Here is a 23,886-nt window from a genome sequence, read left to right on the forward strand (position 1 = left end):
TCTTCACCAAGAGCCCTCAATAACATTATTAATAAAATATTTTCCCCAAGGGAAACCAACAGTATTCAATCTAAATGTAGGCTCATGTTTGAGATAGGTATACAAATAGGAAGTACAGGATAGAAAACAAGAATAACAATCTTTATTATTGTCACAAGTAGGCTTGCATTAGCATTGCAATGAAGTTACTGTGAAAATTCCCTAGTCGTCACACTTTGGCACCTGTTCGGTACACAGAGGGAGAATTCAGAATGTCCAATTCACCAAACAAGCTTGTCTTTCGGGACTTATGAGAGGAAACCGGAGCAGACACAGGGAGAACGTACAGACTCTACACAGACAGTGACCTAAGCAGGAATCGAACCTGTGACCCTGTGAAGCAATAGTGCTAACCACTGTGCTACCGCGCCGCCAAATAGTTTACCTTCTACCTTCTCGGTAGTCGTGTCATACCACAACAGCGAAGTTGCTCACTCGTCATAGGAATCAATCTCTATCAAATAGTTTGGATGGAACATCGCTAGACATAATGCATGGTACTGGAAAACTTTGGAACCCTCACTATGCTAGTTGCCACTATGAAAAAGTGAAAAAAATAGGAATTATACCTCGTTGTAGATGCATACACTTTGATCCATGTTAATAGCTGTTTTGTAATCGGGACAGAAGACACAATGCAAAAGTTAAGAGATCCTTGACTATTTTTAAAAAATTTATTGAATTCTCAATAAAATTTGAGAATGGGTTAATTTACTAAGTGTGTGAAGATGGCAGAAAACATTTGTCCAACCAGTAAATTTCAGGCAATGGCTGATGGGCAGTGGTGAACACTGTTGCTTCACAGGTTCCAGGTTCGATTCCTGGCTTGGATCACTGTTAGTGCGGAGTCTGCACGTTCTCCCTGTGCCTGTGTGGGTTTCCTCCGGGCGCTCCGGTTTACTCCCACAAGTCCCGAAAGACATGCTGTTAGGTGAACTGGACATTCTGAATTCTCCCTCGGTGTACCCGAACAGACGCTGGAGTGTGGCCACTAGGGGTTTTTCACAGTAACTTCATTAATGTAAGCCTACTTGTGACAATAATAAATATTATTAGAAATAAAGATAAAGATTATTTTGATGTACTTACTGCCTAATTTCTCAAGATGCACTCATGGCAGGTGAGCTTCGCAATGGCTGGCACACACGCAGAATATTTTATTTGTTTAGCTGAGCTAGATTTTGACTTCCACCACCATTGTAGATTTGCCTTTGCAGATTTTCCATGTGTTATATTGTCAGATTTTTCTGCGTGATGGAAAGAATGGTTGTGCTTGATGTGTTACTGGCAGTCAGTACAGTACTGACAGTGTTCCACCTGGCACTGAAAGCTAAAATGTAACTGCTTACCTATTTTGAGTCTGGGAATCAAAGAAGGAAAGAAAGAAAGACAAAACAGATGAATCTGCATGCATTTAGCTCTGTATTATGTGGCTGTACTAAAATGGTTCACAGCAAATGGTATTGATTGAAGGCATGTGAGGTTAGTGACAGTGCAATAAAACTACTTTTTAACTCATGTTATTTGCAACAAGTTCTGACTGCAGCAGAGGTGCATTTGAAAAGAGGAAGTTTCAAAGTGCAAATGTGTTTGTTCCTCCCAGTTAGCGTTTCACTTTTTATAATACTGCTTTTGTTCTGATAGCGACATGCCAGCAGATCTCATGCTTTGTGATCATAGAGTTTGCACCTTAGGCTGTATTTGCCTGAGTTAATAATTACCCTCTTTGTACTCAGCACTGAAATTCATGTTAGAAGTCTCAATTGTGTCGTGATCTCTGTATATCAATATACATGATCAATGTATGTAAAACTAGTACAGTCAATTTAACACTAGATGTCTCACTATCAGATGGTATAAGAAAGAATTTCCCACTCTTTCTGAGAAAATGTGCTTCAGGAGAGTGAACAGACAAGACCTAGAATAGCTGGAGAGACAGAAGTTATAAGTTATTTCATTATTACTTTGTGTAATTAGTTAGTTATCTTTACTGTATGTTATTTCTTTTACTAGTTGAATATTAAGTACAAAGGACTCACAAATATTATACTACTTAATAAATTAGTTTATCTTTACAAGAAGAATATTGTTCATTTCATCACCTCGGCTGGTTCAAAGAGTAACATATATATTACGATAGATAATATAACAGATAGTTTTCCTGTGACATCTACATGTACATAGATCCCTGAAAGTTGCCACCCAGGTTGATAGGGTTGTGAAGAAGGCCTATGGTGTGTTGGCCTTTATTGGTAGAGGGATTGAGTTCCGGAGCCATGAGGTCATGTTACAGTTGTACAAAACTCTAGTACGGCCACATTTGGAGTATTGCGTACAGTTCTGGTCGCCTCATTATAGGAAGGACGTGGAAGCTTTGGAACGGGTGCAGAGGAGATTTACCAGGATGTTGCCTGGTATGGAGGGAAAATCTTATGAGGAAAGGCTGATGGACTTGAGGTTGTTTTCGTTAGAGAGAAGAAGGTTAAGAGGTGACTTAATAGAGGCATACAAAATGATCAGAGGGTTAGATAGGGTGGACAGCGAGAGCCTTCTCCCGCGGATGGAGGTGGCTAGCACGAGGGGACATAGCCTTAAATTGAGGGGTAATAGATATAGGGCAGAGGTCAGAGGTTGGTTTTTTACGCAAAGAGTGGTGAGGCCGTGGAATGCCCTACCTGCAACAGTAGTGAACTCGCCAACATTGAGGGCATTTAAAAGTTTATTGGATAAGCATATGGATGATAAGGGCATAGTGTAGGTTAGATGGCCTTTAGTTTTTTTCCATGTCGGTGCAACATCGAGGGCTGAAGGGCCTGTACTGCGCTGTATCGTTCTATGTTCTATGTTCTATCTAAAGAATGGAAAATATCACATTCTAGGTTTAAAATAAATCATCAACTGTATTGAAAGTTTAATTATCTGTCCCAAAGAAATTGGACAAGATATTATACTGAACTCTAAATGCCTAATATAATTCCAGAAAATTCTGTGAAACCAAAGAATCCATAAAGTGCAGAAGGAGGCCATTTGGCCCATTGAGTCTGCACCTCCAAAAGAGCACGCTACCCAGGCCCACCCTCCTTGCTCCATCCCCCCAACCCCACACATTGGTCATGGCTAATCCACCTAACCTGCATATCCCTGGACACTAAGGGACAACCATTAACCTAACCTGGGTTAATTTATCTGGGAAATTTTCTGTTCTGAGTGGGCGGAAAGGTGACACAGTGGGTATCACTGTTGCCTCACAGTGCCAGGGGCCCGGGTTCAATTCCGACCTTGGGTGATGGAGTGAAGTTTGCACGTTCTCCTTGTGTCTGGGTGGGTTTCCTCTGGGTGCTACGGTTTCCTCCCACACTCCAAAGATGTGCAAGTTTGGTAGTTTGGCCATCCTAAATTGCCCCTTACTGTTTAGGGATGTGCATCATGTGCAGTTACTGGGACAGTACGGTGGAGTGGGCCTCGGCAGGGTCATCCTTCAGTGGGTTGGTGCAGACTTGATTGGCTGAATAGTCTCCATCTGCATTGTAAGGATTTTATGATTCTCTGATAGTGTACATAACTTAAGGTTTGTTATGGAACTGCTCTGACATGTTCAAGCTGAAGCTGTCCCTAACAATTGATTGTGATCACTCTTTTTTAAGTATGTGTTGCCTTTGAAGATAGGACTATCAGCCAGCTGTGAACAATGGTGTAGAATCTTAAAATAGTAAATCACAAGGTGATACTATGGAATAAATGTTTCTGCTAATGAAAAGCTAACCGCATATGGCCTGGAACCTATCATTCTGCCACATTGCTGCCTGCTAACTACCCATTCAACAGAAACAATAACAAAGATGCATTTATGCATCCTTACGAAGCAGGCCAAGTTTTAATACTTAACATATTTTAACCAAATTCAATAATATGTATCGCAAGAATAAAGGCATCTACAGTAATTTACAAACTTTTAAAAAGAAATTTGTTTAAAACTACAGGTAATTTTAAAAAATACATTAAAATAAACCATTCTCCCACACTGAACGTTACTCTGGAAAGATGGTGCAGGGTATAACTTTTACTGATGTTGTGCTTTCCTCTCAACATGAACCAGAGATTGTATCTTGTTTTAATTTTCAGAATTAAGGATCAATAATGATACCACAAGTTGCCTGTCAGTCAGAACAAAGCTGCACAATGAAAGGTGCCAGGTAAGTGCCATTTAACCAACTTGTCCAAACATCTTTATCAGCTTTTCCAAAATGTAAATGGAGCTCTCTGTAGATTTATCTTCCACGCAAACCTGTATTCTGCAAATCTGTGTTGCATTTGCACCTTCTGTTTTGTATCATTTATGAATATCAAACCATAAATTGGATGTTTAAGCAGATCAAAAAAAAGTATGTGGTGTTCGTTTCTTCACATGATTCAGCCTTATCAATAGCCTCATTTCAGTGTTCATACGCAAATCCAAGGGCAGAATCTAGTGAAGCTCTGAGAGCAAGGTGCAAGGAGAGTGGGGGTATTTAATAGTGTGGGAGGCGAAATGTCAGCTTCCCAATAGCGGGATGAAAGTTGGGAGTAAATCGATGGATTAAAAGCAGATCTTGGTTCACCATGGCAAATATTGGGGACCTATCCTTAATGTATTAGATCATAGAATTTACAGTGCAGAAGGAGGCCATTCGGACCATCGAGTCTGCACCAGCTCTTGGAAAGAGCACCCTACCCAGCCCACACCCCCACCCTATCCCCATAACCCAGTAACCTCACCCAACACAAAAGGCAATTTTGGACACAAAGGGCAATTTAGCATGGCCAATCCAACTAACCTGCACATCTTTGGACTGTGGGCGGAAACTGGAGCACCCGGAGGAAACCCATGCACACACGGGGAGAACGTGCAGACTCCGTACAGACAGTGACCCAAGCCGGGAATCGAACCTGGGACCCTGGAGTTGTGACGCAATTGTGCTAACCACTATGCCACCGTGCTGCCCCCAATTAGCAATTATCATGCCATGTATATTTTTTAAAACACCTGGTTGCCAGATTAAATCGTACTTTTCCGATTAAATCGGCAGCAAATGAGAAACACGTGCCTTCAGATTCACATCTCACTAAAAATGGCTTAACTAGGCGAGATAGTCTTCCTGGTGGACTTGGAGTGAAAAGAAGCTGTTTTTCTTGCATGAGGAACTTGGAGAGAAGGTTGAGCTATTGCATTGAGCTTGGGCATTGGCTGCCCAGGGAGGGTGCCATGGCTATTCCGAGGGATGGAGGGAGGTTGGGTCGTCGTGGCTCTAAGAAGGGTTCTGGAGGATAGAGGGAGGAAGCTGTGATGACCTCTATGAAAGTAAATATAGCCACTTGTACTTTGGAACTTAAACAACAGGTTAATTGAAGGAAAAGTTGACAGTCAAAATCTTTTGTATTTTCACATCTGAGGTACAGTACAAACAGGCTTGTGTTTTTGTGAGTTGAACATTCCTGTCCTGAGATTATTTTCATTTTCTTTCATGTATTGGAGTTGGTGGGGCCATAACCTTTCCCTTGTGGAAAGAAGGCTTGTGGACAAAAGTTCAAAGGCTGCTTTCATTCTTTTTATCTCCAGTTTCTCTGAAATTTCCTGTGGAGTCCGACTGGCCTCCGTCTGTGCTGTCACCCCATTCTATGATTCTAGTAGAATTTTAGGCCCACTCCCAGATGACCGACCAGGTATTTATTTTCAATTGGTGGTCTATCTTTAGTTGTTCGACAAGGTACAGGCTAACATTCATAAGCACTTGTTTTCCCTTTCTTGTACAATGATATATACTGGGCTGGATTGAATGCAACGTATTGCAGTAGGAACCATGGCAGCCAGGCCCACTTAAGTGGAAAAGGCTCCACCCCTCCTACTGGTGGTAAAACCTTCCCCAATGAAGTAGGAGAGTGGAAGGCACTGACATACGAGGCCATCACAATTTAATGATAACTGAGGAATTTATTGGAGGCACCATGGTTCATCCGTACCCTTGGAAATCTGTCGAAAATACGACTGCCTCCTGGGAGTTTGCGGTGGGGGTGGGGTTTGGGAGTCACTTGCTATCAGGGTGAGGGACCGGTAATAGGGCAGGGTTGTGGCCACTGAGAGCCACTCTCCTGCCTTGAAAATCATCCCCCTCATCCTTCTGGGACCCCCATCCCATGACCCCCATGCTGCCTTCATTCACCTTCATGTGGGATCTCTCCATGAGTATGGCCCTCGGGTGAGTGCAGTGACACTGGCACCAATAACCAGCTGCGACCTCTGATTAGCTCTCATCAGGAGGGTCTTCTGCTGTCAGGGTCCTCAATCATGCGGAAAGCTCCACATTGGCCAGTGCAGGCACTTGATTCCATCAGGCCTCCCCCAGAGAACTGGCGGGCATTGCTTGCCAGTTCTCTGACCAATGGTGAAGACTCCTTTTGACCCAACAAAATCCGGGGCCTTGAGACAATTTTCTCCTTATTCATCCAGCGGTGGTTTGGTGGGCAGATGGTATAAATTGTTACCGGACGCATCCGGTAATAATTTCATTATTTTGTGAAAGATTTATTTTTACAGCCATTTACCCACCATTGCTTTTAATAGTGGTCAAAGTGACTCATCCAGATGCACTGCAGCAACTTGCCAAGACTTTTTGAACTGCACCTCCCCAACCCAGGATCTCTACTGCCGAAAAGAACAAGATTAGTAGGCACATGGGAACCAGTGCTTGCAATCCAAGTCATACATCATTCTGACTTGAAATTAATTCACCGATCCTTCACTGTCACTGGTTCAAGATCTGGAACTCCCTTTCGAACAGCACTGTCGGAGTTCCTACATTAGATGGACTGCAGTGGATGAAGAAGTCACTTGGCCACCACTTCCTCAAGGGCAGTTAGGGATGGGCAATAAATGTGAACCTTGCCAATTAGAAGAAATGGCAGGATCTGATGGCATAAATAAATTTTAGTCTGATTCAGGGAATCCTTTCCACTGCTGGAGGCAGCAGTGATGACAGTGACAGTCAGAAACAGAGCAAGAAGTAGTCCAGTTCAATTTCAGTTGAATTTTTGTTTTAATGTGGGCCAGCAATAGCAAGCATGCTCCTCCACAGGGAAAACTTGGGATACTGTTAAAACAAACAAAAGTAGCCACTGAATATTCTGCAATGACCTTTCTTTCCGTCAGGAAGAACTATTGCCCTCGGGAACTCCATCAAAACAAAATGAAAACAACCTTGAGGCGGGAATGACCAAATAAAAATTCTGCACTGAATTGTCAGTCTGAGTGTGAGGCTTAAATTCATCAATGTAATAGAAACCTGACTGAGAGACAAAAAAGCTACAACTTAGCCTCCACTGATACTTTCTCTGCAAATGGCCACACTTCATCTGGGGGTTTATTTTCAATAGGTGGTCTGGCGTTAGTTGTGGAATATTCATAAACACATACTTTTCCTTTTTCTTTATAAATTTAGAGTACCCAATTCATTTCTCCAATTAAGGGGCAATTTAGCATGGCTAATCCACCTAGCTTGTGTCATGTGAGAGTACCTTTAAGAAATGGGTGTATATATAAATATCTGTAGTGAGAGTACCTTTACGAAATGGGTGTTTATTACTGCAGTGATATCAGAGAGTGGGTGGAGCTGGGCTATCTGTCAACCTTTTACTTTCATTTTAGGCTGTTTGCTGCAGGGTGTGTTTTAGTTTTGTTTTCAGAGCTGGATAGCTGCAGTCACAGCCAGAAGGTGTATTAGAGTCTCTCCCTGTAATCTAAAGACTAGAAATTGACCCTGGCGATTTAAAACTAATAACAATAATGACTTTAACCTGATATGCTTCTGGTAAAAGGTGTTTTAATTCATATGGATGTTAAAAGGAAAGCTTACAGGATTACTTAGTGTCGTAGTCTTTGAGGGTTGTATTTGAATTAATGGTTGCTATGATGTTCACTGTATGTTTTAAATGGTTAACTTGAGTTCATCGAATAAACATTATTTTGCTTTAAAAAATACTTTTCTATTTCTGCTGTACCACACCTGTAGAGTGGGCCGTGTGCTCCCCATACCACAATCTATTAAAAGTTGTGGGTCAGGTGAACTTCATGATACACTTTGGGGTTCTCTAAACCCTGGCCCATAACATCTTTGGGTTGTGGGGGCGAAACCCATGCAGACATGGGGAGAATGTGCAAACTCCACACAGACAGTGACTCAGAGCCGGGATTGAACCTGGGACCTCGGCGCCACGAGGCAGCAGGGCTAACCCACTGCGCCACCATGTTGCCCTTATTTTTCCTTTTTCTTACACAGCTAGATAAACTGCAGCAATTCACAAAAGCTTTTGGCCCAATTGTATCAGGAGGAATGGGACGGCAGATGATGAAAATAGTGACCATTTGTATCCTGCTGCATCTGTGATGCATTTTCTCTTGTCACCATTTGCTCCCCACTGTTTTTATTTGTAGAAAATGTCCCTCTTCAGCTACTCCCCATGGTTTCTTCATTTTGTAATTTATTCTGGATTTTATGCAGAAATTACTGACATTTTCCATGCTCCAGTGTTGTTATGAAGTAAATTGGGCAGCAACTTGCACCATCTGCACATATACAATTAAATGCAGGAGTCAGAAAGTTTGACTTGCCCTCTCATCCGAAACTTTTGCCTGAGAGTATTTTGCTGAAAGGCTCTGCCTCTTTAAAGAGATGGAAGGTAATCCATTTGCAGTGTTAGGTAATAGACGTTAACTAAGGGTATATTAAAAAAATAGGGTTTGTTCATTCAGGAGCAAGTGAAGGTCCAGGTGATAATCACTGCCTAACAATCTCACTTAATCTGAAAATTAAATTTTGCAAGTGTGTCATCTCATTTGGCGGGTTTTTCTGGTCTTCCCGCTGGAGGGGTCTTCTGGTGCTGCCGAAGTTAGCCCACAGTGCAGGTTCCCCTTCGGCGAGACAGGTGAATATACAACTTGCCATTGACTTCAGTGGGGCCAGAAGATCCCGTCAGTGGCCAATGGAGAGACGCCTCCGCCATGGGAAAACCCACAGCACGGATAGTGATGGGCTGGAAAATTATGGATATTAAATACCGCCAGGGATTTAAATAAATTTCCTTGTCCACAAGTTACTTAGAACATAGAACATACAGTGCAGAAAGAGGCCATTCAGCCCATCAGGTCGGCACTGACCCACTTAAGCCCTCACTTCCACCCTATCCCCGTAACCCAATAACCCCACCTAAACATTTTGGTCACTAAGGGCAATTTATCATGGCCAATCCACCTAACCTGCACGTCTTTGGACTGTGGGAGGAAACCGGAGCACCCAGAGGAAACCCACGTGGACACGGGGAGAACGTGCAGACTCCGCACAGACAGTGACCCAGCAGGGAATCGAACCTGGGACCCTGGCGTTGTGAAGCCACAGTGCTAGCCACTTGTGCTAAAATGCTGCCCACGGTACATTATGGATACATTATGGATCCTGTCCCTTGGCTCAATGAGCAGCACTTCCACCTCTTAAGTCAGAAAGTTGTGGGCTCTGGTCCAACTCCTGAGACTTCAGTATAAAAATCGAAGCTGAAATGCTATTGCAGGACTGAGGGAGCATGCAATTTTGGAGGTGCCATCTTTGGATGAGACGTTAAGCTGAGACCCGGTCCGCTGTCACAGGTGGATGTTAAAGATCCTTCGACATTCTGAAGAGCAAGAGATATATTCCCAGTGTACTGGCCAATGCATATCTCTCAACCTCATTTGAAACAGACAGATCATCTCGTCGTTAACATAGCACTGAAAGTGGAATCTTGCTACGTGTTAATTGGCTGCCACCTTTCCTACATTAGTACAGTGAGCATATTGAAAAGTATATAATTGACCAGAAAACATTTTTGGATATCCTCAGAGTTTGAAAGCTGCTATGTAAATGCAAGTTGCAGGGGTCTGGAGGCTGGGGTGGGGGTGTTTAGAGATCAGAAATGGCGCCCCGATCTCTTCCTGCACCGGCAAGTGGAGTTAATGCAGGAAATGGGACTAAGTGCGATCTCAGCGGGGCATACCTCGCTGAGGCGTGAAATGAAGCAGAGTCCCGTTTAAGAGCGGGATTGTTCTCGGCACCTGGTTTCCTCCGAATGCTCCAGTTTCCTCCCACAGTCCAATAATGTGCATTTTAGGTGGATTGGCCATAATAAATTGCCCCTTAGCATCCAAAGGTTAGGTGGAGTTACGGGGGTAGGGTGGGGGTGCTTTTTCAGAGGGTTGATGCAGACTCAATGGGCTGAATGGCCTCCTTCTGCACTTCAGGGATGTTATGGCTCTTGCTAATCTACTCATATTCTTTTCTTTTTCCTTTTCAGTATCTTGATTATTCTTTGCTGAATTCTAAAATCCTCCCAATTCTCAGCATTGACACTCTTCCTGGCGACATTATAAACATCTTCCTTTTTTCTATCAGAATCTACCCAGCTGGCCATACTGTGCGATCTCGCAAAACGCCGCAATCTGAATCCTGCCCATTCACTATTTTGTGAACCTGATTATTAGAGTGAGACAGCTAGGCTCACTCTAAAATGTGCCTTCCTGATCTACCCGAGGTGTTGGGATCTAATTCCTTGGCCTAGAGAGACCTCAGGCGAATCTCGTTCAGTGTTGGTCCCCACAAATAGGGACTAGGATGGAATTGCACTTGCAGGGCTCTCCCAGGGGATAGAAAGCCCACAGTTGGTTGGCCCCTGAGCAGGGTGGCACCCTGGCACTGCTGATGCCACCCAGGCATCTTGGCACTGCCAATTTGGCATTGCCAAGTTGCCCAGATGGCACTGGCATGGGCACTGACAGGCTGGCAGACCCAAGGTGCTAGGCTGGCATTTTTACTATGGGGGGGTTGGGCCTGGGGGTGCCCTGCTCTTGTGAGGAAGGATGGCCTGAGAATCTCTTTATTGGTGAGCCGGGGGTTTGGAGGTTTTGGGGGTCACGCCGAGGGGGGACGGGGGGTGGGGGGGAGGTCAATAGATCAGGATGCCATTTAAAAATGATACCCCGATCTTTTCCTGCACTGAGGCAAGCAGGAACTGGTGCAAAGTGCAGCCTCGGCAGGGCATTCCCCATTGCGGCCCTGAATTGCAACAGAGTCCTGGATAGATAGCGTGGGTTTTCTCAGTGCTTTAAGCATCGGGAAACACTGGCGAAACACGCTCGTCATGGGACTCTTTTCCAATTTGCTTAGATTATGCCCTTTAACCATGGTTGGACCACTTTTTCTGCAGGATTTGGCCCTTAAGGGAATGCATGTTCTATGCAAATTAACACTTTAAATGCTTGTTTACCATCATATCTTTTCAGGTAGTTTCCTAATCTAACTTAGCTTTGTGCTGTTTTCTCCCAGGCACATCTCTGCGGGCCCCCAAATACCTACATAATGCTGTAAATGTTGTTCCACTGTGAAGTGGATTGGTTATAATGGTGAATCTCCTGGCTGGAGAGTAACAGTCTTTGAATGTAAGCTATGGTTTGGTCTCCGGCTGCCTGACACTGAAACGTCTGTGAAAACCATTTTTATTTTGCTGTTTGGTTTACATGGAACATCCTGATAACAAGCAACATATTCCTCCAGTTTTAGTATGACACTGACTGCATCGTTGGTTCTGTGTTTAGGAGTCCAGACACAACTGTACAATAGAAGAGGATTCAGAAGGAGACAATGATTCGGAAGAATTTTATTACGTGGGTCAGGTGAGCAAATTTCCTGTGATTCATTGATCACCAGCTGGGATGTCCAAGAATTTATGAAGGAAAAACAGTGGAATGCACATTAGATAAATGGGGAAATCCATTCATTTCCTTTGATGCGGAGACGAGCTCCAACAGGAATTGGAGCTGGTACTTTCTTAAAGATCATTTTAGGAGAGATGACAAAAATAAGTTGAGCATTTTATAGACATTGTGTGATTAAGATCAGAGACTGGCACTTGAAAGTGGATTCCAGCCATTAATCGACAGAAGCAGACAGAAGCAGTTAGCTCAGTCGGCTGGATAGCTCGCATGTGGAACAAATTAACTCTAACAGCACAGGGCTCAATCACCATTCTGGCTGAGGTAGACTCAGGGTCAGTCTTCTTACCGTCCCCATACTTAAAAATGGGTGGTATTGCACCATTGGTAGACAAATAATTGCCATTGATTTGGGCAGAGATCTTATGAAGAATCTATTTATTGCCCCAGCTTTGTAGACTTTACTTTCAAGTATGTTCCATTAAAGTGAGGGAATGTACTTGGTGTTTTGAAAAGGACCATTACCTTCTGTTTGAACCTGTTTAGCACTGGGCAGGTAATGGTAAATGATCTGGAGAAGTAACATTTCCAATTATATCCTGTGATCCTGCCCTGCCCATGCCCAGAACATAGAATCACTTGATGTCATAGAATCACTAAAGTGCGGAAGGAGGCAATTCGGCCCATTGCATCTGCATCGACCCTCCAGAAGAGCATCATACCTACCCTATCCATGTAACCCCACCTAAACTTTTGGATACTTAAGGGCAATGTAGCATGGCTAATCCACCTGACCGGCACATCTTTGGACATTGGGAGGAAACCGGAGCAACCTGAGCAAACCGACGCAGACAAGGGAGAAAGTGCAAACTCCACACAGACAGTCACCCATGGTCAGAACGAACCAGGTTCACTTGTACTGTCCTGTTGGTGTAGTTGTCATTCATCATCTTGTATTGTGCCTGAAGCTATAGTTTGTTTCAAGTATGACAGGCCTACAATACGTTGTTCTCTCAAACCCAGTGATTAATTTGAAATGTTCTGAAGTAATTTAATATTGAAAGATTCGATCTATAATTAAGAAACATTGAATTGACAGTTAACCAAATATGACTTGATAGGATACTAAAATATTAATGGTGTTGAGTAAAATATGGAGTAGATGATTTATAAAATGTTACAGAAAAAATATTGAAATAATCAGTCACTTTATGTAACTATGTAACAGTAAAATTATCACTTTTAAAATAAATTGGCATGAAATTAAAAAACATAATCATAAATTGAAAATTAAAATTTCTGTTCAGGCTTAAATAAATAAATATTGATTAATTATCTCAGTCCCTGGACATTGCTGCAGACATTCTTTCGGTCCTAGGCCCAACCATCTTCAGCTGCTTCATCAACAACCTTCCTTCCATCATAAGGTCAGAAATGGGTATGTTCGCTGATAATTGCACAATGTTCAGCACCATTTGTGACTACTCAGACACTGAAGCAGTCCATGTCCAAATGCAGCAAGACCTGGACAATATCCAGGCTTGTGCAGACAAGTGACAAGTAACAATCATGTCACACAAGTGCCAGGCAATGACCATCTCCAACAAGAGAGAATCCAATCGTCTCCCCTTGACATTCAATGACATTACCATTGCCAAATTCCCCCATTATAAAAATCGTGGGGTTTACCATTGACCAGAACCTGAACTAGACCAGCCATATAAATAATGTGGCTAAGAACAGGTCAGAGGTTGGGAATTCTGAGATGAGTAATTCAATTTCATTCCCAAAATATGTCCACCCTTCTACAAAGCACAAACCAGGACTGTGATAAAATATTCTCCACTTGCCTGGATGAGTGCAGTTAACAACACTCAAATTCTGCACCACAGGATCATAGAAAAGTTATAGCACAGAAGGAGTCCATTGAACCCATCTGGTCCATGCGAGCCGAAGGTCACGAGGTGCCCTTTCTAATCTCACCTTCCTCTATCCACCTCATAGCCCTGTAGCTAACAGTAAGATGCAGATCCAGGTGCTTTTTAAAAGAGTTTAGAGTTTCTGCCTCCAACACCCAACTTAGGCAGCAAATTCCAGACACCCACTACCCTCTGCATAAAATGCTTTTTCCTTGTGTACCCTCTACACTTTCTGCCACTTACCTTGAATCTATGTCCCCTGGTTCTAGAATTCTCCTCCAGGGGAAACAATTTTATCCTGTCTACTCTATCTCTTCCCCTCATAATTTTGTGCACCTTAATTAAGTCACTCCTCAGCCTTCTTTGTTCCAAGGAACATAACCCCAACCTATCCAATCTCTCCTCATAGCTACACTTTTCTAGCCCTGACAACATTCCCCGCGACCTTCTCTGCACTCTCTCCAGAGCAATTATGACCTTCTTGCAATGTGGTGACCAGAACTGCACATAATATTCCAGTTGTGGCCTCACCAGTGTTTTACACAATTCCAAAATTATATCTTTATCTTTATATTCTATACCTCTGTCAATGTAGGAGAGCATTCCATATACCTTCTTTACAACTTTGTCCATTTGAACTGCTGCCTTTGGAAACCTATATACTTGTATGCCAAGATCTCTACTTCATCCAACCCTCTTAGTATATTCCCATTTATTGTGTACTCATTATAACTGTTTGCTCTCCCTACATGCATGACCTCGCACTTCTCTGTGTTAAAATCCAACTGCCACTTCACCGCCTACTCAACCAATCCATCCACACCATTTTGGAGATTATTGCTATCCTCTACACTATCCATCACTCCGTCAATCTTTGAGTCGCCTGTAAATTTCCCAATCGTGCTCTCCATGTCCCTGCACTTCTTATACTCTATGCGATCTACAGTACTTAGTTCTTTGTGTCTATTATAGCGGTGCTGGCCAGTCCACCTCAGCTGTCCCTTCTAATTTCTGCAAAATCTGCCTTCCCTCAATTCAAAACTTTTACTCCTGATTTATCTCTGTCCTTTTCCATGGTAATACTGAATCTAACTGAATTGTGCTCACTATCCCGATATGGTCGCTGACTGTCACTTCACCCACTTGTCCTTCTTTTTTCCCCAAGACTAGGTTTAGAATTGCACCTTCTCTCATTGGGTTTGTCGCTAATGGATTGAAAAACATTTCCTGGACACACTGCATGAATTTCTCTCCCTCAGTCTCTCTTATATTATTTAAATCCCAGTTGATATTAGGATTGTTAAAGTCTCCTACTATTATTGCCTCTTGTTCTTACTTGCAGAAATCTGCCGACGTATTTGTTCTTCTATCGCCCTTTCGTTATTTGGGGGTCGATGGTATGCTTCCAGTGGTGTGACTGGCCTTTTTTATTTCTAAGCTCAACTCATAAAGCCTTTTTTGTTGTCCTATTTAGTATATCATTCCTTCTCACACCTGGAATTGATTATTTAATCATTAGTGCTACTCCCCATCCTTTTTTATCTCCCACTCTATCATAGAATCATAAAATCATAGAGTTTATGGTACAGAGACAGGCCCTTCTGCCCAAACTGGTCCATGCCAACTAAAAAGCCCATCTAAGCTAACCCCATTTGCCTGCATTTGGTCCATATCCTTCTAAACCTTTCCTATCCATGTATCTGTCCAAATGTCTTCTAAATGTTGCCAATGTCCCTGCCTCAACCACTTCCTCCGCCAGCTCATTCCGCATACATACCACCCTCTGTGTACAAAGGTTGCTCCTCAGGTTCCCATTAATTATTTCCCCTCTTAACTTAACCCTATGCCCTCTAGTTCTTGATTCCCCAACTTTGTGAAATGTACTGAGTGCATTCACCCTATCCATGCCTCTCATGATCTTACACACCTCTATAAGATCACCCCTCAGTCTCCTACACTCCAAAGAAAAAAGTTCTATCCTGTCCAATCCCTCCCTATGACTCAGTCCCTTGAGTCCTGTGAACATCCTTGTAATCTTTTCTGCACTCTTTTCAGATTAATAACATCTTTCCGACAGCAAGTCGACGAAAACTGAACTCAATACTCCTGGTGCGACCTCACCAACGTCCTGTGTAACTGCAACATATTTTCCCAACTTCTATACTCCATGCCCTGACTGATGAAGGCCAGCATGCCAAAACCTTCTTCACTGCCCTATCCACCTGTGACTCCACCTTTAGAGAACTGGGCACCTGAACTCCAAGGTCCCTCTGTTCCATGATATTCCCTCAGGTCTTACCATTCACTGTGAAAGTCCTTACTTGATTTGACTTTCCAAAATGCAACACCTCACACTTTACTGTATTGAAATCCATTTGCCATTTCTCAGCCCACTTCCCTAGTTGATCAAGATCCTGCGGCAATTTTTGATAACCTTCCTCATTGTCTACAATACCACCTATTTTAGTGTCATCTGCAAACTTACTGATCACGCCTTGTACATTCTCATCCAAATAGTTGATGCAAATAACAAACAGCAATGCGCCCTACACTGACCCCGGGGGCACACCACTTGTCACAGGCCTCCAGTCCGAGAAGCATCCTTCCACCATTACCCTTTGCTTATGACTATCAAGGCAATTGTACATCCAATTTGCACACTCTCCCTGGATTCCACGTGATCTAACCTTCCAGAGCAGCCTACCATGTGGAACTTTATCAAAGGCCTTACTGAAGTCCATATAGAAAACTTCTACCACCCTGCCTTCATCAACCTTCCTGGTCCGAGAACTCCAACAAATTTGTAAGGTATGATCTCCCATGCACAAAGCCATGCTGACTACTCCTAATCAAACCCTGTCTTTCCAAATCTTTATATCTTATCCCTCAGAATCCTCTCTGGTAACGTACCTACGACAGATGTTAGGCTTACCGGTCTATAATTCCCAGGTTTTTCTTTACAGCCTTCTTAAATAACGGCACTTGTGACAAGAAGCGATTTTCATTTCATTTCATTTCATTTTGGGAGGGTCTGAGAACCACGGTGGGGGGTTGGGGGATCGGGGCCTCCCCCTTTCTGGGACTCCCATTCTGCAACCCACAACATTCTGGAGGCCACCCATGCCCACTTGTCAACCCTCACTCTCCATACTCTACTGCATCCTTCCTCTCATTCGCATCACTTCTCCCATTCTTGGACACTTGGCAGTGCCACCCTGGCACTGACACCCTGGAACCCCATCAGTGCTTCTGCCAGCCTGGCAGTGCCACCCCATTACCTTGGCAGTGCCAGCATGGCAGTGCCAAGGTGCCAGCTGGGCAATGCCAAGATGCCAAGTTTCCAGAGAGAGACCAGGGTGCCATGCTGCCCTGTCCCTGACCACTCAGGGGCCTCTAACAGCCTGACAGACACGCCAAGTGCTGTTCTGCCTGGTCCTTGTTTGTGTGGGCCAGTACTAATCCTTGCTCGCAGACCTCGCGCAGGTGAGCCCGTTTGATCGCAAGAGGCTGTTAGATTAGGTGACCATCTCGTTAATCAAATGGAGATTCGTCTCAATTGGTGATTATTGTTTTCTCGTTGTGCCTCAGCGAGTTCCGGAACAGGAGCGAGCCAATTCGATCACAAACCACTTGGTGACTGGCGAAATTATTGATTTAGGCCGCTCCCGCGATCGAACCAGCTTGCACGGATTCTCGCCAGGCAAGAGGAGACCATGAAATCGTGGCATTGTTTTCTTTTTGTTAAATTGCACCTGCTGTATTTCAAAGATGTGTCAAAGGTCACAAGGAACGTTTGCATTTTACAGGCGATTCCTGAAGAAACAGGGGCAGGTTTTTAAAATTTTATTGACCCGCAATAGAGATAAAACAGGATTATTCTAAGTTTTAACATTTGGGAAACTGAATTTTGAAAACAATAGTTGAAGACAATGGATATCTAAGATGAAAGAGGTGAAAAGGGTATTCACGTCAACAGGGTTTCAGCTATTGTGAGTAACTATGGGTGGGCAGTTCCATTGAAAGCCAGCTCCTGTGTTTTGGAGTGTGCCGAAAAGCTGTGAAAGATATTTAATTGAAGAATATTTATCCTGAGACAAAATGTGCTTTGAATCTCCTTTTGGAAAAACCACATCAGCGTTGAATAGTTCTGGAGAGTCATGGGTTGTATTTCTGTTTAAACATTGAAGCAATTTCTCTATTTCCTATTTTATATTCCTGGATGTTGTGGTTAAGAATCTATAAGGGCTATTGCCAAAAAGATAGTTTTATTGTGTATCTATAATAAAGCATTTTGGGGGTTATTTTGTAAGATTGTCTAGCTGTATTTTTTATATTATGTGTGAGGTTTTTTTCCTCTCTCAAAAAAACAGTTTAATTCTTCAAATTTTAAAAGTCCTGTGCTTTTGTGTTCAGTAGCTCATCCTCCTGGTTTTGACAATACAAATAAAAGGATTATGATCCACTAAGATGGATTTCAAGCTGAGATCTGGTTCATTCAGCACTAGCAGCAGCTGCGGTAGTAACAGGCGAAAGACTGATCACACAAGGAACCAGACCCCAATGATAGTGATCCACATTATTCATGAAGATCCCAGAGGAATATTTTTCCTGCTCCTTCCACTGTTCATCCCTCCCCCCCCCCCCCCCACCCCCCACTCCCCACTCATACCCCACCAATTAATTACTTTTACACTTACCTTTCCGTCTGTTCTTCTTGCCCACTGGATTTTAATGAGCCTATCATCCATAGTGTATGCTGTGCCCAATGGACAAAGATCTTGGTCCACCACAAGGCCATGATTTGCTTATTTCAATGATGCTTGGCAACATGTTTTCTTCACTGACTGTGAAGTTGGGCAAGATGAGCATTGCAGGCTCATGAGGCACTAACATAGGTGCAAACGTCACAGCCCAATGACATCTCTTGCCCTGGTCCTCCATCTTCCTCCCCACACTTGCATCCATGTGGAAACCTTTCCCTCCCAGCTGTTCCATCACGCATCACTAATGCTTAGCCTGTTCCATTAGGACTTCACAACGACCAGCTGCCACTTCAGTTCCGACTCCTACCGATTGGTCTCAACATTATTCCCCTCAGCCTTTGAGCAGGTCATCGATCTTAATTATTCAAATGTTGCACATTAGTTAAAATCAACTGGGCATGACTTCCTTCATAACTGCTGGCTGAGCCTTCAACTTTGAGCCCCCCTCAAAATATGCCACCTTCATCAACCCCCTAAAATCAGGGTCAGTACTTCCTCCAGTTCAGGTGGCTGCGATGATGGCGCCTTATTTTAACAATGCCATTAAAATAATGAGACAAGTGGTTCAGGGATATTTCTTCGTGCGGCAATTGCTGAAGCAAGGAATGTTTTACTTCGGAGAGTAATAAAGCAAATACTGTATGGAGAGGGATGGAAAGAGAGATTATTTTTAAATTTCTCTCACAAAGGGCTAAAACAGATATGTGAGCCTAAATGACTCCTCCTATGGTTCCATAGTTCTTTGTGTGTTAATCATTCCCCTTTATCCTACATGTGCTGGAAATGACACTTCTGATGCACAAGTTACATGGAACTGAACAGTTCTCATTTACCCAGTGTACACTGAACAGAGACTGACACTGAGATGACAAGCTGTTCAGTACCACATGGAGTGCATCATGCTCAAGAATCAGCTAATATGCAAATTGAAAACTTGAAAGTGAAATATGTTATCGGAAACAAAGTTTCAATAAACATAAATAAAGCAAACAATCAAATTAACTCTCACTGATATGCACTCTTGTCTTTGTTTACTCTGTCAGTTTCATTTGGAATCCATTTTGAAAATTCGATATATAACCATGTTTACAGTTTGAAAATAAAACCCTTTAATTATAAAGTCTGAATCCAAATTGTGTCTTCTGTCAAGACAGCATGACACTCGTGTACTGAGTTGTTAATATAATTTAGTCACATATTTGGACAAGTTAGAGATTGGCCATGAATGGAATAAGAAGCTTATGGAACAAAAATGAATGTAAAAACAACAAAAGTTATGATGATTGGACGCAAGAGTTGTGGGATATTCAGAGAGGAAGATAAATAGTCAACGGCAGCATCTGGTATCATAAGAACTTGGAAGCATCTTGTAAGAAGGTGGTAACTGCCAGAAATAAATCAGAGCTAGAATAGCAATAACAATGAATGCATTCTTCAAACATAAGAATAACTCAAGAAATATGGACCAAGAGAAAGAGAATGATAATGTTGGACAACTTGGAATTGAAAATGAAAGGCTCCTTCGAGAAACTGAACAGGAAAGTGAGCAGAGGAGTGGCTGTAGGCAGAACACCACTACATAGACGAGGCAGAGACAGGGGCAACTCATGAGTCAGCAATGTGAGCCTTTGATGGTCGCTTTATGGAGATTATATATAGGAGAAAGATGTTGAGAACAGCATCCAGCATTGATGGTGCTTCTGCAATGTAAAAACCTCTTGTGTCTGCATGTGCAAAAAGGTGGCTGGCAGTTGGTGTGTGTGAGATTAAACTGGGAACTGGTGTGATTTGGAAAGCAATGGAGACAGAATGGTGCTGAGATAAGTGTGATCATTGAAGTGTGTTTGGGTGTAATTAATAGTCTGGAAATAATTAATTAAAAAATTATGTAATCTCTGATCAATCAAGGCTGATATTTACTTGGTGAAGCTACTGCCACTGGGGTACATATTCATAATGATAACAGCAGCTATCGACTTGAGAAGGTAAACGGGTGGCCAACTAAAAGGTTCACAGTGATTTAGCAATTCCAGAGCATGTTTACTGCTTATTTAAAACAACTTGATGCAGGAAATTGGGCAGACAGCAGAAGGATTCTTCCCCTCTGGAATTTGCACTCCATATTGAATATATTAAAGTCTTTCTGTTTTGTATGAAGGTTCCAGATCAAGGGCGGAATTCTCTGCTCCCCACGTGGCGTGGGAGAATCGTGGGAGGCCCCCCCCCCACCTCTCGGAAAAATCGGCACTCGCCGTTTTTCACGGTGAACGCTGATTCTCTGAGCCCGATGGGCCGAGCGGCCGGTCCTTCACGCCCGTTTCACCACGGCAGCAACCACACCTGGTCGCTGCATTCGTGAAACGGGCGCCGGATGCCCGTTTGGGACGGGACCACCGCGACTGTGCTCCGGAGGGGACAGGCCCACGATCGGTGCCCATCAATCGTCGGGCCTGAGTCCAAAACAGATGCACTCTTTCCCCTCCGCCGCCCGGCAAGATCAAGCCGCCACGTCTTGCCAGGCGGCGGTGGAGAAAGACGGCACGCGTGATCGTCGTCTGCGCGCTGATCCGCGATTCCGCGAAGCGCCGTTCGGGCGTCATTTCCGGCAGCCGAGGTCGCGGCCGCGAACGACGGGGGCCTGCTCCTAGCCCCCCAGGTGTGGGTGAATTAGGTGTGGGGAGCGGGCCCCGAGGCCGTCGTGAACCTCAGCCAAGTTCACGGCGGCCTCCGCGATTTTTGGAGCCGGCGGAGAATACCGCCCTAAGAATATATTCTTTTTTATTCATTTATGGGATGTGGGCATCACTGGTTAGGCCAGCATTTATTGCCCATCCCAAGTTGCCTTCAGAAGCTGCCTTCTTGAATCACTGCAGTCCCTGAGGTGTAGGTGCACCCACAGTGCTGGTTAGGAGGGAGTTCCAGGATTTTGCCCCAGCAACGGTTTGGAACGGCGATATATTTCCAAGTCAGGGTTGTGAGTGAATTGGAGGGGAACCTCCAGGTGGTGGTGTTCACGGGTATCTGCTGCTCTTGTTCATTTATATGGTAGCGGTCGTGGGTTTGGAAGGTACTGTCTAAGGAACCTTGGCGAGTTACTGCAGTGCATTTTGTAGATTACACACACGGCTGCCTCTATTTGTCGGTGGCAGAGGGTTTGAATGTTTGTGGAAAAGGGGCAATCAGCTTGACTGCTTTGTTCTTGAATGGTGTTGAGCGCCTTGAGTGTTGTTGAAGCTGCACTCAACCAGGCAAGTGGAGAGAATTCCATTACACTCTGGACTTGTGCCTTCTAGATGGTGGCCAGTATTTGGATTTGGGGAGCCAGAGGGTGAACTACTCACGATAGGATTCCTAGCCTTTGACCTGCCATGGTAGCCACAGTATTAATATGGCGAGTCCAGTTCAGTTTCTGATCAATGGTAACCCCGAAGATGTTGATTGTGGGGAATTCAGGGCACCATCCTAAGGAACTCCTGCAGTGATGTCTTGGAGCAGAGATGATTGACCTCCCACCACCACAACCATCTTCCTTTGTGCCAGGTGTGACTCCAACCAGAGGAAAGTTTTTCCCAATTCCAATTGACTCCAGTTTAGCTAGGGCTGCTTGATGCCATACTCAGTCAAATGCTGCCTTGATGTCAAGGGTAGTCACTCTCAACACAGCTCTAGCAATCAGCTCTTTTGTCCATGTTTGAACCAAGGCTGCAATGAGGTCAGGAGCTGAGTGGCCCTGGCAGAACCCAAACTGAGCATCCAAAAGCAGGTTATTGCTGATTAAGTGCTGCTTGATAGCACTGTTGATGACTCCAGAGCAGGCTGATAGAGTGGTAATTGTCGGCATGGATTTATCCTGGTTCATGTGTACAGGACACACCTGGCAATTTTCCACATTGCCAGAGGGATGCCAGTGTTGTAGCTGCACTGGAACAGCTTGGCTCGGGGTGCAGCACAAGTCTTCAGTACTATTGTCAAGACATTGTCGGGGCCCATCGCCTTTTCAGTATCCAATGCCTTGAGCTGTTTCTTGATATCATGTGGAGTGAATCGTATTGGCTGAAGTCTAACATCTGTGATATGGGGACCTCTGGAGGAGACCGAGATGGATCATCAACTCGGCACTTTCGCTTGAAGATTGTTGCGAATGCTTAGTGTCTTGTCTTTTGAACATCAATGCTGGACTCGTCTGTCATTGAGGAGAATATATGTGCATTTTGGTTTAATATTCAGTGCAGTTTTACAAACATAATTAAGGTATTAAGCTGCATTCCAGTTATGTACGGTCACTCCCGACACAGAGATGGAGGGTTCATTTTCTTATCCTTGGAGGCTTTCCCAAATACTGTACCACTGGAGATGGGCAGCCAATTTCTATATTTATAGGCCCTATCATGGCTTCATGGCCCTGAGAGCGGGCCGCAGGCAGGGAAGGCCACACCTGAGGTTTCAGGGCCATCCAGAGGGGCCTGCCTACCAAGGCCTCGTGGTGATAACCACTGTAGATATGCATACTTGCAGTAGGGGGATGTATGGCTGTAGTACAGGTTCCTCCGGTAAGCCCCTGCCAGCTAGCTCCGCCCACAGGGAGCTTGTGTATAAATATGCGTGTGAGTCACTCAGACTCTAGTCTTCAGTTGCAGCTGGAGGAATAGCATCACACAGCAATAAAGCCTCAATTGAACTTGTCTCTCATCTTTGACTGCAATTGTTAGCACCCCACAATTTATTGCTGTGTGATTTTCCGTACACCATGGACATCAGAATCAAGCCTGACCGTCTGCAGCTGAATCCGCAGTCGCCTCACGCCAGGAAAGACTTTGTTCACTTGCTTGCAGTTTTCGAGGCCTACATCTCTTCAGCGGACCCTCCCCCGACGGAGGCTCAGAAAAAGCAACTCCTGTACTCGAGACTTAGCTCCAGTGTCTTTCCGCTAATTCAAGATGCGACTGACTACACCAGAACTATGGAACTGCTCAAGGAGAACTATGCACAGTCGACAAACACCCTATTTGTGAGGCATCAACTCTCTACTCGGGTCCAGCAGCCGGGTGAGTCGATTGAGGACTTCTGGAGGGCCCTTATACCTCTGGTACGAGACTGCGATTGCCGGGCCCTCACAGCCACGGAACACTCTGACATACTCATGCGCGATGCCTTTGTCACAGGCATTGCATCGGACCCCATCCGGCAACGACTGCTGGAAGGGTCCGCCCTCGACCTCGCGGCCACAAAGACTCTGGCGCTTTCCATGACGGCCGCCTCCCGTAGTGCGTGAACCTACTCCGCTTGCCGCTCGGCCCACCCGTCCTACCCCTCGTGGACCCCGCAAACGGCCCCCCAGGCCCACCCGTCCTACCCCTCATGGACCCCGCAACCAGCCCCACAGCAGCCGCCCCCGCGC

General features: G+C 44.3%; 1 protein-coding gene across 1 annotated transcript in view; it reads left to right on the forward strand.

Annotated features, from left to right (window-relative positions):
* The window catches only part of parp8 (poly (ADP-ribose) polymerase family, member 8), a 531,112-nt gene that overhangs the window by 240,847 nt on the left and 266,379 nt on the right, over positions 1-23,886 (forward strand). The window contains 2 exon segments of the mRNA XM_038790867.1: positions 4,162-4,232; positions 11,690-11,767. Of these exon segments, the coding sequence (XP_038646795.1) occupies positions 4,162-4,232; positions 11,690-11,767 (149 nt within the window).

The sequence above is a fragment of the Scyliorhinus canicula genome, chromosome 3 (genome assembly GCF_902713615.1).
Source record: "Scyliorhinus canicula chromosome 3, sScyCan1.1, whole genome shotgun sequence".
NCBI classification, from domain to species: Eukaryota; Metazoa; Chordata; class Chondrichthyes; order Carcharhiniformes; family Scyliorhinidae; genus Scyliorhinus; species Scyliorhinus canicula.